Source organism: Eretmochelys imbricata, chromosome 3 (genome assembly GCF_965152235.1).
Source record: "Eretmochelys imbricata isolate rEreImb1 chromosome 3, rEreImb1.hap1, whole genome shotgun sequence".
NCBI lineage: Eukaryota > Metazoa > Chordata > Testudines > Cheloniidae > Eretmochelys > Eretmochelys imbricata.
Window position 1 is genome coordinate 210,558,445 of NC_135574.1, and position 17,524 is coordinate 210,575,968.

The window sequence follows — 17,524 nt, forward strand, 5'->3', positions numbered from 1 at the left end:
TTCTGACAATCGATCATGGCTGGTATTGTCGCGCCCAACGGAGAGCGGGGCCCCTTTGTGCACCGTGCTCTGCAGACACGTAGGGAGAGGTCGTCCCTGCCACGCAGAGCTTGCAATCTGACTAGACCGAGGGTGGAGAACTGAGGCCCAGGCAGATGAAGTGAGTTGTCTGAGGTCACACGTGGCATCTGTGGCAGAGCTGGGAACGGAGCCCGGCTCTCCAGGTTGCCAGTGCCGGGCCGGTCCCTCTGTGTATTCCGACAGACAGCCGCTTGCCTTACGGACCCACGTGACTGTGTCATTCATTCTTACTCACGCTAGCTCTGCAAAAGCCAGCCCAGTTACGGGAGAAAGAGCTGGTTTCTTTGCTGGCCTGAGCACCGCAGCAAGCTGTAGAATTTTGGCTACGGATGACGGTTCATGAGCAAAGGACGTGCTTGACTGGCGTTCAGATCGCTGGCGGCGTCTGCGGGGTGGACAGAGCCCCGTCTTTTTACTCTCAGCTGTGCACATTTGGCAGGCGAATCAAGGAGGCACAACAAGTAGCTGATGTGAACTGGGACAGCTCCATGCCGTCCGTGGAGTGCCCTGATTTGCACCAGTGGGGAATCCGGCCATTAATGGTTAGGGTTTCAGGGAGGTTCATGAAAAGAACAGGAGGACTTGTGGCACCTTAGAGACTAACTGATTTATTTGAGCAGAAGCTTTCGTGAGCTACAGCTCACTCCATCGGATGCATGCAGTGGAAAATACAGGGAGGTTCATGTGTCTCTTTTTAAAACTCCTTTTTTTTAAAGCTTGGGGGTTTTTTTTAGTTTTTTAAAATGCCGATTAAAAGAATCTCCTTCTTATCGGAGACCCAGTTTGGCCACAGCTAGAATAATCTTCTATGGTTGGTATGTTTCAGGTGGAGGAAGCTGATGATTGGCTGCGCTATGGCAACCCCTGGGAAAAAGCCCGCCCTGAGTATATGCTTCCTGTGCATTTCTATGGCCGAGTGGAGCACGCTGCGGAGGGCGTGAAGTGGATTGATACTCAGGTATAAAGATCCCCACTCACTTTGGGAATGGTAGTGACGTGCCCAGATGCGACGAGGGAGGGACCCTGGTCTGTCCAGAACTAAGTTTGAAGCTGGTCTCCCGTTAAAAACGTGATCCCAGCCACACTCCCAGCTTTGCCAACTCTAAACCAAACTGCCTACGCTTTCACACGATGATCGTTTGCCAAGACAAATCGGGCAGGGTGCAGTAACCTACGTAGCATCAAACTGTTCAGGGCCCGGTTCTCCCTTTACTTACACACTTCAGTGGAGCTACTCCAGATTTACCCCACTGCAGGTTGGTGGAGATTTAGACTCATGGTGGGTGGTTTATTTTTCTTCCCTCAATTTTGGGGCAAATCTTCCTCCCTTTTATTCTGGCTATGTATATCTCAAAGCCAGTGTGTGTGGAGATTTTGTATGAGATTTACTCTGTGGCTCTTGAGAAAGAGTGGTGTCTTTGGATAGTCTGGAAGGTTTGGGTGGAGAAGATTAGTTCATCGTTATTGCAGTTGCTGGATATGTTGCTGGATATGTTGGGGGGAGGGATAGCTCAGTGGTTTGAGCATTGGCCTGCTAAACCCAGGGTTGTGAGTTCAATCCTCGAGGGGGCCGTTTAGGGATTTGGGGCAAAAATTGGGGATCGGTCCTGCTTTGAGCAGGGGCTTAGACTTCGTGACCTCCTGAGGTTCCTTCCAACCCTGATATTCTATGATTCTTTTATCCTGTGTTTTGTACAGCGCCGAGCACATTTGGGCCCTGAACCCTGAGTGGCACTAATGGAAGTGAGAGTAGCTCTATGAAAAGAGTGAAGCAAAGACTGTAACATTGGGGTAGAGTCCTGGCCCCATTGAAGTCAATGGCAAAACTGCCATTGACTTCAGTGGTCCAGAATTTCACATCTGGATTGAAACGTTTGATTTCAGGGTGTTTTAATAAGTGTGAATTTCTAAGATCTGGTCTTTTAATCCAGAAGTTGCCAGATAACAGTGATTATTGCATATAGTCCTGGGTGCTTTCCCAGAGAGGCACCCAACAGGAGAGAAGGTGAGTCTTCCGCCCATACTGTTTACCTACCACCTGCTGGACAAGAGCCTGTCCTCTAGTACACGCTCCCTAGACAAGAGGGAAGATGCTCAGGTGGGTAAGGCTGGGAACAGGGAGACCTGGGTTCTGTATGTCTGCCACAATTCCCGGTGTGAGCGTGGGCTAGTCAGTTCATCTCTCTGTGCCTCAGTTTCCTCATCTAGAAGATAGGGTTAACATACTAACCGATGTGAGTTCCGAATGAGCCCTTTCTGTTCTGGCTGTGGATGCTGCTCATTCTCACAGCAGCATCGCTGCACTCTAGGTCTCTGCTGGTAAATCGGGAGGAGCCAGCGCCTGGGGCACCCAGCAGCATAGGTTGCAGGGGAATGTGATGTGTGGGTGGAAATAAACACCCGCCATCCCAGTCTGTCTAGCTCAGGTCTCTGCCTGGGCAGAGTATCTCATCACTGGCAGCAGAGCGGCTCATGATCTTCAGGGGATTTATCCCCGTGGTACAGGTGGGAACTAAGGGACCAAGAGACTAAGTGACTTGTCCAAGGTCACGCAAGGACAGGGAATGGACCCCAGGGCTCCCCTCTCAGCCTAGCAAACCAACCGCCGTCCACCCTTTCTGTAGCCGAGCCCCCAGAACTCCCTGTTCATGGTCTCTCGTGGGCTTCTGTGGGAAACTTGCTCCGCTTGCAGGTAAAAGGCTGTTTGTTGTAACTGCCAGCCCCACAAACTCCTCCTGGGCTGTCCACGTGACCACGCTTTCCATTTGATTGCGAGGCTCAGGAAATTTGGTGCTTTCATTAAAGCCCCAGCTCCTGGAGTCAGCTGAGACTCCTAGTTTTCATTTAAAAAAGCAGTAAGTGTCTAATCCTCATGGGAGTGGGGAAAAGCTTGAAAATATGAATTCTGAAGGCTCAAATACCAGAAGGCAAATAAGGCAGAAGAGCCCCAAGTGTATTATATTTACAACCTCGTGTAAGCCAGGCCTATGGTTGATGAGGGGCTTGACCCGTGATATTTGAGCGCTTGGAGCTGGGTCTCCACCCTCTTGTGCCTGGGGCTGTCATTTACAGCTGGGCCAACTGGGTTCAGAATGCTCTGGTTCTGATCCGCTAGGACTGTGCAGCCAGGCAGGGAGCCCTTTGCCCGGGCATCAGTGGCAACGCAAGGAGCACAGCAGAAAAGAATCAGGCAGTCGTCTTTCCGTCTCGCACAGCATCACCAGCAGTTGAGTTTCTGTGGGACAAATTGGGCCCAGCTGGGCCCCCCGTTGCCTTTGGATCGTCCCTCTGTTTCACTTACGCAAGCCCACTGGTGTCTAATGAGAGCTGCGCGAAGAACTGGTCTCTTTAGGTGAGCTTCGGTGCACGGCCAACCCGAAAAATGGGAAAAAAAAGTCTCTGGGCGTATGGAGCATTTTGTTTGGCTTTAGAGTTTTTTAAAACTTTAAAAAAAAATAAAAGTGAAGTGAAATTGGAAACGAAAAGTCATTTTAAATTAAAAAATCCAAGCCTTTGGGGGTGGGGAGAGGTGAGTTTCATTTCCCCAGACCAAATAAATCGGCGAATTCGATGTGAATTCGCAAGATGTTTCCGTCGACCAGAACCTGCATTTTTCAGTGGAAAAAACGTTGTATCTGAAAAATTTCCCCGTGCTGCACATCTGCTAGGGATCCGCCAGGTGTTGTCCAGGGCCAGGGGGTCGCGGAGGGTCAGCAAGGCAGAATTTATCCTGCAGCGGGGGATGGCATGCGGGAGGCGCAAAGAATGCGGCAGAACTCTGAGCCTAGCCTGCGACTGGCAGATCCCACGCCCACCTCCCCAAGTTGCCACTTCTGCAGCCTCACGGTGCAGGACAGATCAGCACTTTGAACATGCGTCCCTGGCACAGTCACTCGACATAAGCTGTTCCTCGTACTGTATCCTCCCCTGCAGTAAAATTGTAGCTCTGCCCTTGGAAGTGTATCTGGAAACCACCCAATAGGGAGCTCTCCGCGCCCAGGGACTTTGTAACCTGTCCAGACAACAGGGCCCTGCCCCATGACCCGGGTTCCTAGGCAGCGCTGCAATACAAACAAATAACAACTCGTTACTGCTGCATTATGCTCAGAAGAGCAGATTCATACAGCTCTCAGCGGACAGCACATCTCCGTTACAATGGGCGCCCACGTATCGGCCCCCATCCTGCAAACATTTCCGTGCTGAACTGCCCTACGACGCGTAGTGCCGTACCTTTCAATGGGGTTACTCACGGTATTAACGCTAAGCACGTGTTAAGTCTGCAGGATCGGGGCCTGCTTTTCGATGCCCTGCTGCTCTTCGCATCCCTTATTTTGGTTCCTTTCTGATGTGCCCCACGTTTGCTGCTTGGCAGGTTTTGAGGCATGCAGATGCTGATCTACTGATGAGCTCTCCTAAGCCTCAGGAAGAGGAATTGGAGTTAGGGCAATTTAGTGCTGACCGGGGAATCTCTGCTCAGGAAGCCTTCAGATTCCTTCTGATTTCCCAGCTCCAACTGAGCTGTTTCTGTGGCTGTAGTGGGAGCCTTCAGTCTCCCCCGACTGTCTCTTCCTCACCCACTGCGCCAGGGGAAAGGGACCTCGCATGTTTCCTGGAGTGTCTGTCCAGGAAGCACAGGGGGATAGACCATTGCAAATCCTCCAACCCTGCAAGCGCTTACACACATGCTTAACGTTAAATACGAGCCCAAAGGATTGTACTCACGTGCTTAGAGGTAAGCATGTATCTATGTCTTTGCAGGATCAAGGCCTAGATGGGTGTAGTTGTGATTGCAGTTTACTACACCCGCAATAGCTCACGTGCAGCCCTTACGTAAAAGCCCTGTGGAATTTAACCAGTACGTTTCAATAAACATCTAATGGGGGTCTGGGGGAATCACGCTTAGAAAGAGAGAATGAAAGCCTTTCTGTAACGGGTTTTATTTACCATCTATGGCAGACATATACTTTTATATTGAATTCTGCAGGATGATTTGGATTTTAATGGCCGCTGAGGGTGCATTTATGACATGTGAATGAATAATTAATAGATGTTAAGCAGTTCTAAAGGTCAACAGGTTGCTTATGATCATCGATTGCACCTTTTACTGATGTGCTAGTTACTGTCTATAACACAGGCTGCTTGGATGCTATTGCTACAGAAATAAGAGCACGCTACGTCTATTCATCACTTATTAACCCTTTATAAACTATTTATAAATGTGCCCATAATATAAAATTTGACCATTGTAACGACCAATGGATTTTAGTTTACGTGATCTTTAAATCAGGAATTTTATGTCTCTGCTGTTCCTTCTCTCTCTTTCTCTCACATTAGGTTTGGGTTGTTTTCTTGCCCATTTTGTACCCTGAGGACGTCCTGTCACTAATTGGTAGTGACGTATTCTCCTCTTACAGGTAGTTCTTGCCATGCCTTATGATACCCCCGTGCCAGGATACAAGAACAACACCGTGAACACAATGCGGCTGTGGTCTGCCAAAGCACCCAATGACTTCAACCTTCAGGAGTGTAAGTGCTGTCTCTCTGCAGTCTCTGGTCATTGCTTATCTCAGAAGCTCGCTGGGGCAGGGAGGGGGTGTGTGTGTGTACGGCACCTGGCAGGGGGGGCCCAGATACAATAGCACACCCTGTAAATAACACATAACACGTGTGGGTATATTTAAATCCGTCCCCCCACTTGTGCGGGAAGGGCTGGCGTCTGGCCAAAATAACAATTGTTCTGAGTCTTTAGATGTCGGTTCTGTTGGAGGGCAAGTCAGTTTGAGCCTTCAGTCCACTTACCTGCCATGCAGGTGTGGAGCAATGCGGCCAGGCTGCCAGGCGTCGCACATCTCAGGCCACAGGCTGAATTTCCCAGCCCCTCTCACACACCTGCAGCCCCGCTGGGACAGCAGGCATTTGGCTGCACGGGGCAGAAGCGGCAATTCCACCTGTGGCTGCGAGAGGCCACCGCTGAGCCTGCCTCAGGCGGCTTCTCTCTGGCTTCCTGCTGCTGGAGGCTCTGGCATGAGGAGCGGTGGTTTTCTGCCCCACCCTGGGGCCCCAGGGAAGTCCTCTTTCCCCGGCTGAGGGACCCAGCTCTCCGCCTAGACAGCACCTGCCTATCGCAGCATCCCCCCACCTGTCCCAGACACCCCACTACTCACCTACCCCAGTTCTCCCAGACATCCCAGCACCCCCTCTCTACACAGCCACCCCGTGACTGCAGCTAGCCCCCATTGATCCAGATACCCCAGCGTCCGCCCACTAAACCTAGGCAGCTTCTAGCCCCCACCACCCTGGGACACCCTCCCACCTAGCCACCCACCCTGTCCCTGCCCAGCCCTAGAGCTGCCAAGTTCTGTGCCGCCCCACCAGTCCCCTCCCCCCCAGGGCTTGGGGCAGGATCTGCAGACCGTACACCCAAGTCCCTGAGGTTATGCACAGACTTTGTAAAGATGTAAATTGACTCTTTCAATCGTTTGCATACCGTGTCATGTGGAGCCACAGAAAACTTGGCCGGGGTGTGACGATTGGGCCGTGCACTGGCATGAAACAGGAGGGATGCCTGGGGATGCCATTTTAACAGCCTGCTCTGGGCAAGGTTTTCTGCTCCTCCATCTCCCCGGCTACACATGGTTGTCCAGTGCACCTCAGCGCTGCTCATTGGCCAGTCCTGGATAAAACAGACCACGCAGAGACATCCCGAAGCTGTCAGCTGGGCAGCGCTGGGACAGCGAGTTACCCGCTAAGCCTCTGTGGTTACCTTCCAGGCTGCTTGCCACCCTCAGTCGAGGTGTGTGCGACAGCCGCGTGAGAGGCTGGAGGGCAGCGTGCAGCCCCCCGTGTGTCGCTACTCGCTACACATCGTGGACTCCGGACGCGGGGCTGAGGGGCTCAGGTGGTTAATCTAGCTCTCCTGAAGCCCTGGGGGCCGAATGGAGCGTTACGCAGTAGTGGAGGGGGATGAAATGACCGGGCTTCAAGGGATCCGGGTGCAATGAAGCCAAGTGCGAAGTACTTCCCCTAGGAAGGGAAAATCAAATGCTCAGCTACAGAATGGGGGAGGACTGGCAAGGTGGTCGTACCGCTGGGAAGGAGTTGGGGTTCTAGCTGATTGATGACGCCTATTCAAGCTGCGATGGGATGCTGCCGCTAATGTCACTCCGGGGGCTCGTCACAGGGGTGTCGTACATAAGGCAGGGAGGTCACTGTCTCACTCTGCTCAGCACCGCTGAGGCCTCAGCTGCAGTCCCGTGTCCAGTTCTGGGCGCCGCACTTCGGGAATGAGTCCAGAGGAGCAGAGTAAAAACGAACAGAGGTTTAGAAAACCTGAGCTCTGAGGGAAGCTTAAAAGACTGGGTGTGTGTACTCGGGAGAAAAGAAGACTGAAGTGGGGGGACCTGACGACAGTCTGCACATATGTGAAGGGCTGTTACAGAGGATGGTGATCAATTGTTCTCCATGACCACTGACGGTAGGACAAGAAGCCGTGGGATTAATCTGCACCAAGGTAGATTTAGGTGAGATACTAGGAAAAACTGTCTAACGCTCAAGGCAGTTACGCTCTGGAACAGGCTTCCAGGGAGGTTGTGGAATCCCCGTGACTGGATGTTTTTAAGAACAAGCTGGACAAACCCCTGTCAGGGCTGATTTAGGGTTTACTTGGTCCTGCCTGAGCTCAGGGGGCTGGAACTAGTGATCTCTCGAGGTCCCTTATTTCCCTGATTCTGTGAGGTCCCAGCTCTGTCACTGATGCCCCGTGTGATCTCGGCTAAGTGACGTGATCTCTCTGTGCCTCAGTTCCTCAGCTCTAAACTCCCACCCTTTGTCTTATCTGCTGAGTCTGTAACTCCTCGGGGCTGGGACTGGCATGCTGTGTTGTGCGGCGCCTAGCGCCACGGGGCTCTGATCTCAGCTGCAGGGATGTTGGCTCCAGAGGGAGTGGGATCAGGTCCTAGCTCCCTTCCTCCTTCCCTCCTGCCAGTTGTGGGAAGAACACATGCCAAGGCATGCACGTGTTAGGGAGTAAGGTAAAAGTGTGTTGTCCTAACGGCTGTATGGCTCTGCATGCTGTCTCTCTCCTCAGTCAATGTGGGCGATTATATCGAGGCTGTGTTGGATAGAAACCTGGCAGAAAACATCTCCCGAGTCCTGTATCCGAATGACAATGTGAGTGACCCCCTTCCCTATGCACCTTCTCACCCCTTGGGTGCATTGTGCCTAGTGAACATTTAAAGGGGGCCAGAGCAGTAGTCGGGGTCACCTAGGGCCTGACCCAAAGCCCACTGCAGGCGATGGGCGCCTTTCCACTGACCTCACAGGCCCCCCAGCAGGTCACACTGCACCTACGTGGTGGTTAACCGCAGCGGGGTGCGTTGCAGCAGCGGGGTGCTAGCAAGAGCCAAGCTGATGGCTGGGCCTTGTGTGTCTAGTTCTTTGAAGGGAAGGAGCTGCGGCTGAAGCAGGAATACTTCGTGGTAGCTGCCACCCTGCAGGACATCATTCGCCGTTTCAAGTCTTCCAACTTCGGCTCCCGAGACCCAGTCAGGACGTGCTTTGAGACCTTCCCAGACAAGGTGAGCGTGCGGCAGATGCTGCCGCCCCAGGCCCTGCTGATACCACCTCTCTCCATCACATCCCTCCAAAGCAGGCACTAAGGACCACATTGCCAAAGGACTTAGGTGTCGAACTCCAGCCCCTACAGCTACTTTCAAAAGAGTGAACATTTCTTGTGAAAAATGTGCTCCTTTTTCCTTTGAATTTTTGGAAGAACATTGGCCAGCTCCGCTAGAGGCATTCCTTGGCATCCATCCCGCCCCAGAGACCTTGTGCGTGGCGGGTGGCGATGGCCATGGACGCTGAATTAGCTCGGTCGCTGCCCGGTGGATTGGCCGCTCTACAGAGCGTGGGCTGGTATCGCTCTGCTGGCAGAACCTCTCGTGGAGACCTCGGAGTTCTGCCGGTGGAGCTACATCACCTCCCCGAACAAAATTAGCTGTCAAAAGACAGACTCCTCTTTCGGGGTGGGTGTGTCTACACCAAGCGTTTTGCTGGCATAGCGATCTTGCGGGGGGAGGTTCCACACTCAGAGCTGATATAGCTCTGCGGCAAAGCTGTGTCGTGTAGACCCGGCCTGGGAGCACAGGAGCATGTCCCCGCGAGTGGGTCTCACCTGGGAATGTCTCCGCTGCAGGTCGCCATTCAGCTGAACGACACTCACCCAGCACTTTCCATCCCGGAGCTCATGCGGATCCTGGTGGACGTGGAGAAAATGGAGTGGGAGAAGGTGAGTGTGAAGGGGTGGAGCTGGGCCGGGCCTGTGTTCAGACCCTGCCTCGCCGGCTCTTGCAGGAGGGTGGCCTTGGCCAGACCCAGGAGAGCCTCAATTAACCCTGACTTTGACCCTCTCCCCAGTCGTGCATCCTCCTCTGTGGGGACTTTACTCTCCCTCTCAAGCCTTCCTGTCTTTGCTGCCTCTTGCTTCCTCTCTGCAGCTGCAGTGAGTGGGGGAGCTGCCCACAGCGGCCCGGGTCCCTCTTGACCGTGCCTTCTCCAAGAGCTTCTTGCCCTGCAGTTTCTCCTGCTGATTTCCTGCTGTCTCATCTCCACCTCTCTTTTTGTTGTGCTGGGCTGTTCCCCTCTCCCCATCTCCCATAGAATCATAGGAGATTAAGGTTGGAAGGGACCTCAGGAGGTCATCTAGTCCAACCCCCTGCTCAAAGCAGGACCAACCCCAACTAAATCATCCCAGCCAGGGCTTTGTCCTGCCCACTCCACTTCCACTGCGCTCCCTTCTCCCACACTGTTCCCTTCCCGCCCCACAGCTGGGTCTGCTTTCTGTCCTGTTTCCCCCACCCCCCCACGCACAGGCTCTTTGCTGTAACTGGAGTCCTGGTTGCCCTCCTGTTGGGCAGGAAGTGCCCCCTGCCGGCACAGATCTCATGGAGAAGAAGCAAAGCGACCTAGAAGCAGGGAAGGCCGCTCTCATAGCAGCTGTGGGGCTGGCCTGCACTGGATAGGCCTGGCAGAGCTTCTGGAGGGCCCAGGGCTAATGGGCTTCAGAGTAAATTCATTGATTGGAGCGCAGACTTGAACCGGGGGCTCTCAAATCCCAGGTGAGGGCCTGAGCCGCTGGCCTATCGGGGGACTCTGTAAGAGCCTTGGGGTATGTCTACGCTGCAGTAAAACACCCACGGCTGGCCCGTGTCAGCTGACCAGGGCTATAGAATTGCAGTGTAGATGCTGAGGCTGGAGCCCGGGCTCTGGGCCCCTGCTCGCTTGTGAGATCCCCAATCCCAGGCTCCAGCCTGAGCCCACCCTCCGATCAAGGGTCCGAGGGGTGCGCACGTTCACCTGAAGCACCCTTTTCCTGTCCCAAGTCGGGATGAAAAGTCAAAATCTCGAAAATTTTTGTGAACCAAAAATAAATAAATGCAAATTCTGATTGAGCCAACAGAAATGTTCCCTTTCAACTTTGACCTTTTAAATCCTGGTTTTTACCTTTTTTTAGTATAAATTAAGCTAAAAAATGGAAACGGTTGTGAACTGAAATACGAGCCTGATCTAGGGTTTGAGGCGGTTAAAACGGGACCTTTCAACGGCGTCCACATGCTTTTTCTTAGAAATGTTTGGGAGCAGGGGCTTCATCAGAGCCAACCCCTGCCTGTTAGCAGGGCCACGAGTCAGCATTTTCTCGTCGGCCTGCGAGTCGGCCCCGCCGAGCTGGTCTGAGCGCTGAAAGGTCGTTCCTGGGCAGCGCGGTTAGAGATATCGGCTGTGTGTGTGAGGGAGAGAGACGTTCCCTGTCTCTGGGCAGTACCACCCTCTGCTCTGAGATGTGGTCACAATTTGACACGGTTTAAGGCCAGAAGGAACCAGCCCATGAGCTAGTCGGACGGCCTCTAGCACCACCCGACAACCGAACTCCTCCGCAGGGTATCGCAGCCCACAGCAGATAGACACTCATGTGCCCTGGGCAGGGAACAGGAGGGACTGAGGTGACCTGGGGGGAAGATTCCTTCCCCACCCCACGTGAGGCGATCAGTTAGACCCTGAGGACGTGGACCAGCCAGCCCAGCGCCTGCGGGGGCTCCTAGTCTGACCCTGTTGTTGAATTTCACCCAGACGCCCCAGTAATGACGTGAGTCAGACTCGAGCCTCTGAGGCGTTTGATGTGAGCGTGTTTGTCCCCCCCGCAGGCCTGGGAGGTCACAAAGCGAACCTGCGCCTACACCAACCACACCGTGCTGCCTGAGGCCCTGGAGCGCTGGCCGGTCTCCATGTTCGAGAAGCTGCTGCCACGCCACCTGGAGATCATTTATACCATCAACCAAAGGCATCTGGATGTGAGGGGCTCGCGTGCTCGGGAACAGGAGCTGGCCCCGGCTAACAGGGACCTCGTCTCGTCCAGGTCCCACGGCCCAGGCCTGGCCTGTGGGACGTGGATCTGCTGCTCTCGGCGTGCTGCCCACGGATGAGCGTTTGCAGCTCAGAATCACTGTCGCTCTGAGCTGCCGCTCCCCGACGGGCCGTGGCTCTGCCGTCTCCCCCCGTGGCTGCCCCGTACAGGGCGGTTCGGGACGCTGTGGATAGATAGCGGCGATCAGCCTCCAGCGCTGCCCGGCTGGTCCCTGTCACCACCAGGAAGGGAGTGGCTGGTAAAGGCCCCCCTGGGTCCTTGGTGCCCTGTCTGCCTTTGAAAATACCCCCTAAAAATGTGAATGTGTGGGGTGCACCAGCCCAGGAGCAGCCCTGGGGGCGCTGTGACCCACTCCTGCTCCAAGGCACAGTACCTCCCTGCCCCCCATTGCTCTTGTCACCCCCCCTTTGCTCCTCACTGGCACTGGGGGAGTGGCAGAGCTGCAGCGCCCCCTACTCAGGGGGTGTACCCCGAGTAGCCTCCCCCCATCAGCATAAGGAGGGCTTTGACCCCCCCAGGCTGGGTGCAGCCCCAGTGACAGTCTAGCCCCGTGTCTGCATTTTAAGGCTGCACTGCTGACATTTCTGTGTGTGTCCTGGCAGCATGTGGCCGCCATCTACCCTGGAGACCTAGACCGTCTGCGTAGGATGTCCGTGATCGAGGAAGGGGACTGCAAGAGGATTAACATGGCCCACCTCTGCGTGATCGGCTCCCACGCCGTCAATGGGGTGGCCAGGATTCACTCCGAAATCGTGAAGAATTCCGTGTGAGTGACTCACCCACAGAGCAGCCTCCCATTCAGAGCAGGCTGCTTTTCCTCACCGCCCAGCCCTGTAAACTTAGCCTGGAAGCTGAGAGTCAAGCTGGGTTCTTTCCTCCTCACACCACCAGTACTCGACTCTGCAGGCCATACAAAGCTTTCTGTTACATAAGAACAGCCACACTGGGTCAGACCAAAGGTTCTTCTAGCCCAGTATCCTGTCTTCTGACAGTGGCCAATGCCAGGTGCCCCAGAGGGAATGACCAGGTAATCATCAAGTGATCCATTCCTAGCAAACAGAGGTTAGAGACACCATTCCTGTCCATCCTAGCTAACAGCCATTGATGGATCTATCCTCCATAAACTTATCTAATCCTTTTTTGAACCCTGTTATAGTCTTGGCCTTCACAACATCCTCTGGCAAGGAGTTCCACAGGTTGATTGTATGTTGTATGAAAAAATACTTTCTTTTGTTTGTTTTAAACCTGCTGCCTATTAATTTCATTTGGTGACCCCTAGTTCTTGTGTTGTGAGAAGGAGTAAATAACACTTCCTTATTTACTTTCTCTACACCAGTCATGATTTTATAGACCTCAATCATATCCCCCCTTTGTCGTCTCTTTTCCAAGCTGAAAAGTCCCCATCTTATTAATCTCTCCTGTTCCATACCCCTAATCGTTTTTGTTGCCCTTTTCTGTACCTTTTCCAATTCAATAAATCTTTTTAAAGATGGGACGACCACATCTGCACACAGTATTCAAGCTGTGGGTGTACCATGGATTTATAGAGAGGCAATCTGATATTTTCTGTCTTGTCTATCCTTTTTCTTAATGATTCCCAGGATTCTGTTCACTTTTTTGACTGCTGCTGCACACTGAGTGGATGTTTTCAGAGAACTATCCACAATGACTCCCAAGATCTTTTTGTTTTTGAGAGGTAACAGCTAATTTAGCCCCCATCATTTTATATGTATAGTTGAGATGATGTTTTCCAATATGCATTACTTTGCATTTATCAACATTGAATTTCATCCTCCATTTTGTTGCCCAGTCACCCAGTTTTGAGAGAGTCTTTTGTAGCTCTTCGCAGTCTGCCTGCGACTTAACTATCTTGAGTAGTTTTGTAACATCTGCAAATTTTGCCACCTCGCTGTTTACCCCTTTTTCCAGAACATTTATGAATACGTTGAATAGGACTGGTCCCAGAACAGACCCCTGGGGGACACCACTATTTACCTCTCTCCATTCTGAAAATTGACCATTTATTCCCACCCTTTGTATCCTATCTTTTAACCAGTTACTGATCCATGAGAGGACCTTCCCTCTTATCCCATGACAGCTGACTTTGCTTAAGAGCCTTTGGTGAGGGACCTTGTCAAAGGCTTTCTGAAAATCTAAGTACGCCCTTGCAAACCCTGCTGTAATTCCCCCTTTCCCACCACTTGCTCCTAAAAAGGAAGGACGCATGCACTTACATCATGGTGATGGAGGGGACCGTAGATCAGGGCCTTCTGCAAGAGAGAGAAGCAGACTTTGGGTAGATTCAGAGCCTAGGTGTGGAATCGCAGTTTCAGCAGCTTGGAGCACAAGTAAGGGCCTAGTACAGGTCCAACTGATGTCAGCAGAAAGATTTTAGCTGGAGTTGTAAATAGAGTCAGGAGCATCCGAGGTTACAGTTTGATAAAACTCTGCTGGGAATGGACCTGTTCAGTGTCTCCCCTACTGCCCATGCATTTCAGATTCAAAGATTTCTATGAGATGGAACCAGAGAAGTTCCAGAACAAGACGAATGGCATCACTCCGAGGCGTTGGCTCCTGCTGTGCAACCCAGGACTAGCAAGTGTAATTGTTGAGGTGAGCCACTCGAACGGGAGCTACTTAATCCTAGTGTTTGGCCACAAAATAGTCTTCAGAGCAATGTAAACAAACAGGGGGCCAGATCTTCAGCAGGTGTCAATCCACGTAGCTCCAGGCAAGTCTAGAGGGGCAGCTGTCTCACTTCTTGAGCCTCTGACACACACATGCATTGATGGCTGAGCTTTAAAATCAGCCATCAGGAGTTAATCAAAGAACTGCACACCTTTGGCTCCATCTTCCCATGGGCTGAGGGTAGATTCTCAGAACAGAATCACCTCCCTTGATGTCATGATATATGGAATGACAGTCTGTCTTAAATGGGGCATGCACTAAAGAAAATATGTACAGCCACTCTCACAAACCGGCTCCCACACAGCTTGAGTTCCAGCTTTGTCTCCTTTGTTTACCAGGACCACACCTTGCCAAGAACTCCATACAGCACACTAAGACATCTAGTGGCTGATAATACACTGCAAGTACTCTGTCCATCAGATATTCCAGCTGGAAGTAATTCCCGGCACATACGGCCGTTCTTTGCTTAGCTGTATGGGAGTGCTGTAGAATTGTGTGATAGACTGAAATGTTTTTGTACCAATCATTTATTTCCAGTACATTTGAACTCTAAAACAATGCATAGTAATAACCCAGCCACAATAATTGCTGCCATATTTTTGCCACGCCTGGCTTTTTTCTTTTCTTTTTTCTTTCCCAGTCAGGACTGAGGCACTTCTAGCAGGGAAGTGAAATTCTGCAGCAAGTCAGTCATCTAGCAAAGGATATTCATCTCCAGTTTTATTTCCTCAGAAAATCGGAGAAGATTTTGTAACCGATCTGAGCCAGCTGAAGAAGTTACTGGATTTTGTCACTGACGAGGTGTTTATCAGGGATGTGGCCAAAGTCAAACAGGTAACGTGGACATCGGGGCAACTAGTTCACAGCCTAGTTCTCAGGCTGAAAATTCTGCTGGGGCAAATGGGTGCACTCTGTTGACATCCGTGGTGTTTTACCTGGCAGAGAATTGGGCCCATAGAATCTCAAGATGGAAAATACCTATTAGTTGGTCTCGCTCATTCCCCTGACCGTGCAGGATTGTCCATTTTTTGTCCGACTCAGGTGGAAAAGTTGAAATACCAAAACTCATTCCAGAATGAGAAGTTCTGAAAAATTTTGATGGGGAAACTTTGAAACACTTTGATTCAGGGCAGCGCAGCATTACCCTGTACCTGCCCAAGCTGCTTCATCGCCTTCTGGGAGCTGTAGTTTGGGTACCTCATGCCCATTCATCCTATGGGCCGGGCTCCACGGCCACTACATCTCCCATGATGCATGGTGTTCATGGTACTCCCATGATGCAATGTGGCGGGTCAGTCAGAACAGACATCTTGGTGCATCATGGGAGATGTAGTCTGGCCAAGGAGCCTAACCCATAGGGGAGATGGGGTTTGATGTACCTGAACCACGATGGCTCAGGCGGACACAAATTAATGCTGAACCAGCAGGAAATGTTTTAATTTGATTTTCCAAACGGAAAATCGAGACATTTTGGCACAATCAACATTTTGTAACGGGAAACGTTAGTTTTGCTGCAACCACCTTTTCCAGCAAAAAACATCGATGGAAGATTCCTGACCAGCTCTAATATAAGAGACCTGACCGAGAGGACCAGAGAGAGGACCCGAGAGAGCTGCAGCACCAAAGAGATTCATGCTGGAGGCAACAGGCCGCTTTGGATTTGTTCCCATTTCTAGATGTCTGGCTGTGCCCCATTGGTAGTGAAATGCTCCTCCCATTTCTATCTTCTTACTCCCTCCCCCCCCCCCCCCGCCTTTCTCATGCTCTTGTTTTCTTCTTTTCTTATCCTCATTCCATCTTCCATCTGGCCCCACCTTTCCACAGCTGGCTGGGCAGGAACTTGGGAACTGCCAGACTGGAGCAGACCATCTTGCCCACCATCCTGTCTTTGACAGTGGCCTTTCCCAGCTTCTCCGGAGGAAGGAGCAAGAAAGCCCAGCAGTTATGGGATAATGTGACCCCAGGGAAAGTTTCCTCCTGACCCCCGTCAGCTGGGTGTTGGTTTGTGCCCTGGAGCATGAAGGTTTATAGCCCTTCCAAAACTCTTGGTTTTTTGACCCTTACTCGTGTGACTCTTGTTATCTGTATAAATGATCCCTTTTTAATGCTGCTAAGCTCAGGGCGTCCATGATACCTTGTGGCAGTGAATTCCACACGCTAATTGTACGCTGTGCGAAGAGGTATTTCCAGTGATCAGTTTGAAATTTGGGATCTTTCTATTTCAGTGACTGTCCCCTTGTTCTTGCACTGCCTTAGCAGTTCCCAATCTACCTCCCTGTGCAGTCCTTGCTTCAGGCAGCCATCCGCCCATCCCAGAGGTTCCCGGAGGTGCTTCAAGCTGTGAGGAAGAGGGATTTCCTCATGCATTTCCAAACACGTGCACACAGCGTGTATTTGCACCTTTGTCGAGCAATCCGTGGCATTAGCTTTGGAGGCAGGTGTCTGGTGTGCAGGTAGAAGACGCCCATCCTACGAATCCCTGGGTGGGTGGAAGTTCACCACTCACTCCCCACCCACGGCGCTGAGCACTCGTGACTGGAGCTGGTCAGGAATTTTTCAGCAGAATGTTTTTTGTCAGAAAATGGCGATTCATGAAAACCAAAACTGTTCCTGGAAGTGTGTCCGTTTCAGTGGAACTTTTGTTGAGAACGACCCACAGATCCAGGAAGGAACTGTGACAGAGAGAGAGAGAGAAACCCACCCCAGCATTGCCAGCAGCCCAGTGGTGAGGCTCTCACCTAGGAAAACCCAGGTTCGAGGCTCTGCTGTGAATCAGACAGAGCAGGGACTTGGTAAATATTCACTGGCCAGAGAGAGAATCTGCCAGAGGACCTCTTGTTTTCCAGCCGGCTGCACCGTGACAGACGAGCTGTCAGACAGGTACTCAGCTGTCTCCCCACTTTCTTTCCCAGGAGAACAAGCTCAAGTTCTCTGCCTACTTGGAGGAGAAGTACAAGGTGAAAATCAACCCATCCTCCATGTTTGACGTGCACGTGAAGAGGATTCACGAGTACAAGAGGCAGCTCCTCAACTGCCTGCACATCATCACCCTCTACAACCGTGAGCTGGGTTCTCACTCCCACCTCTCCGCACAGCTGCGTGGCTCACTGGGACCCGAGGGCCCTTTGGGTGCAGGAAGGAGGGCTGTGCCCCCAGGCGCCAGTCCAGGGGCAGTGGTGGGGGGGACTGGGTTTGTCTCGCAAAGTTCTGCCCCTCTGGCCTTGTTGTTGGTCCTTTCCCAAGCAATGTTTGGTTCCTAAATATGTATTTTCAGTGCAAATGGGTTTCCTAACTTCCAAAGACCCCAGTTACTGTTGGTTAACGTGGGCTGTATAA

At 52.1% G+C, this 17,524-nt stretch overlaps 1 protein-coding gene across 1 annotated transcript in view; it reads left to right on the forward strand.

Annotated features, from left to right (window-relative positions):
• The window catches only part of PYGB (glycogen phosphorylase B), a 42,961-nt gene that overhangs the window by 15,392 nt on the left and 10,045 nt on the right, over positions 1 to 17,524 (forward strand). Inside the window, exons 5-14 of the mRNA XM_077814262.1 lie at positions 908 to 1,039; positions 5,496 to 5,607; positions 8,168 to 8,250; positions 8,514 to 8,657; positions 9,275 to 9,367; positions 11,280 to 11,426; positions 12,103 to 12,266; positions 13,999 to 14,113; positions 14,921 to 15,022; positions 17,101 to 17,248. Coding sequence (XP_077670388.1) covers positions 908 to 1,039; positions 5,496 to 5,607; positions 8,168 to 8,250; positions 8,514 to 8,657; positions 9,275 to 9,367; positions 11,280 to 11,426; positions 12,103 to 12,266; positions 13,999 to 14,113; positions 14,921 to 15,022; positions 17,101 to 17,248 — 1,240 coding nt within the window. The remainder of the gene's footprint in view (positions 1 to 907; positions 1,040 to 5,495; positions 5,608 to 8,167; positions 8,251 to 8,513; positions 8,658 to 9,274; positions 9,368 to 11,279; positions 11,427 to 12,102; positions 12,267 to 13,998; positions 14,114 to 14,920; positions 15,023 to 17,100; positions 17,249 to 17,524) is intronic.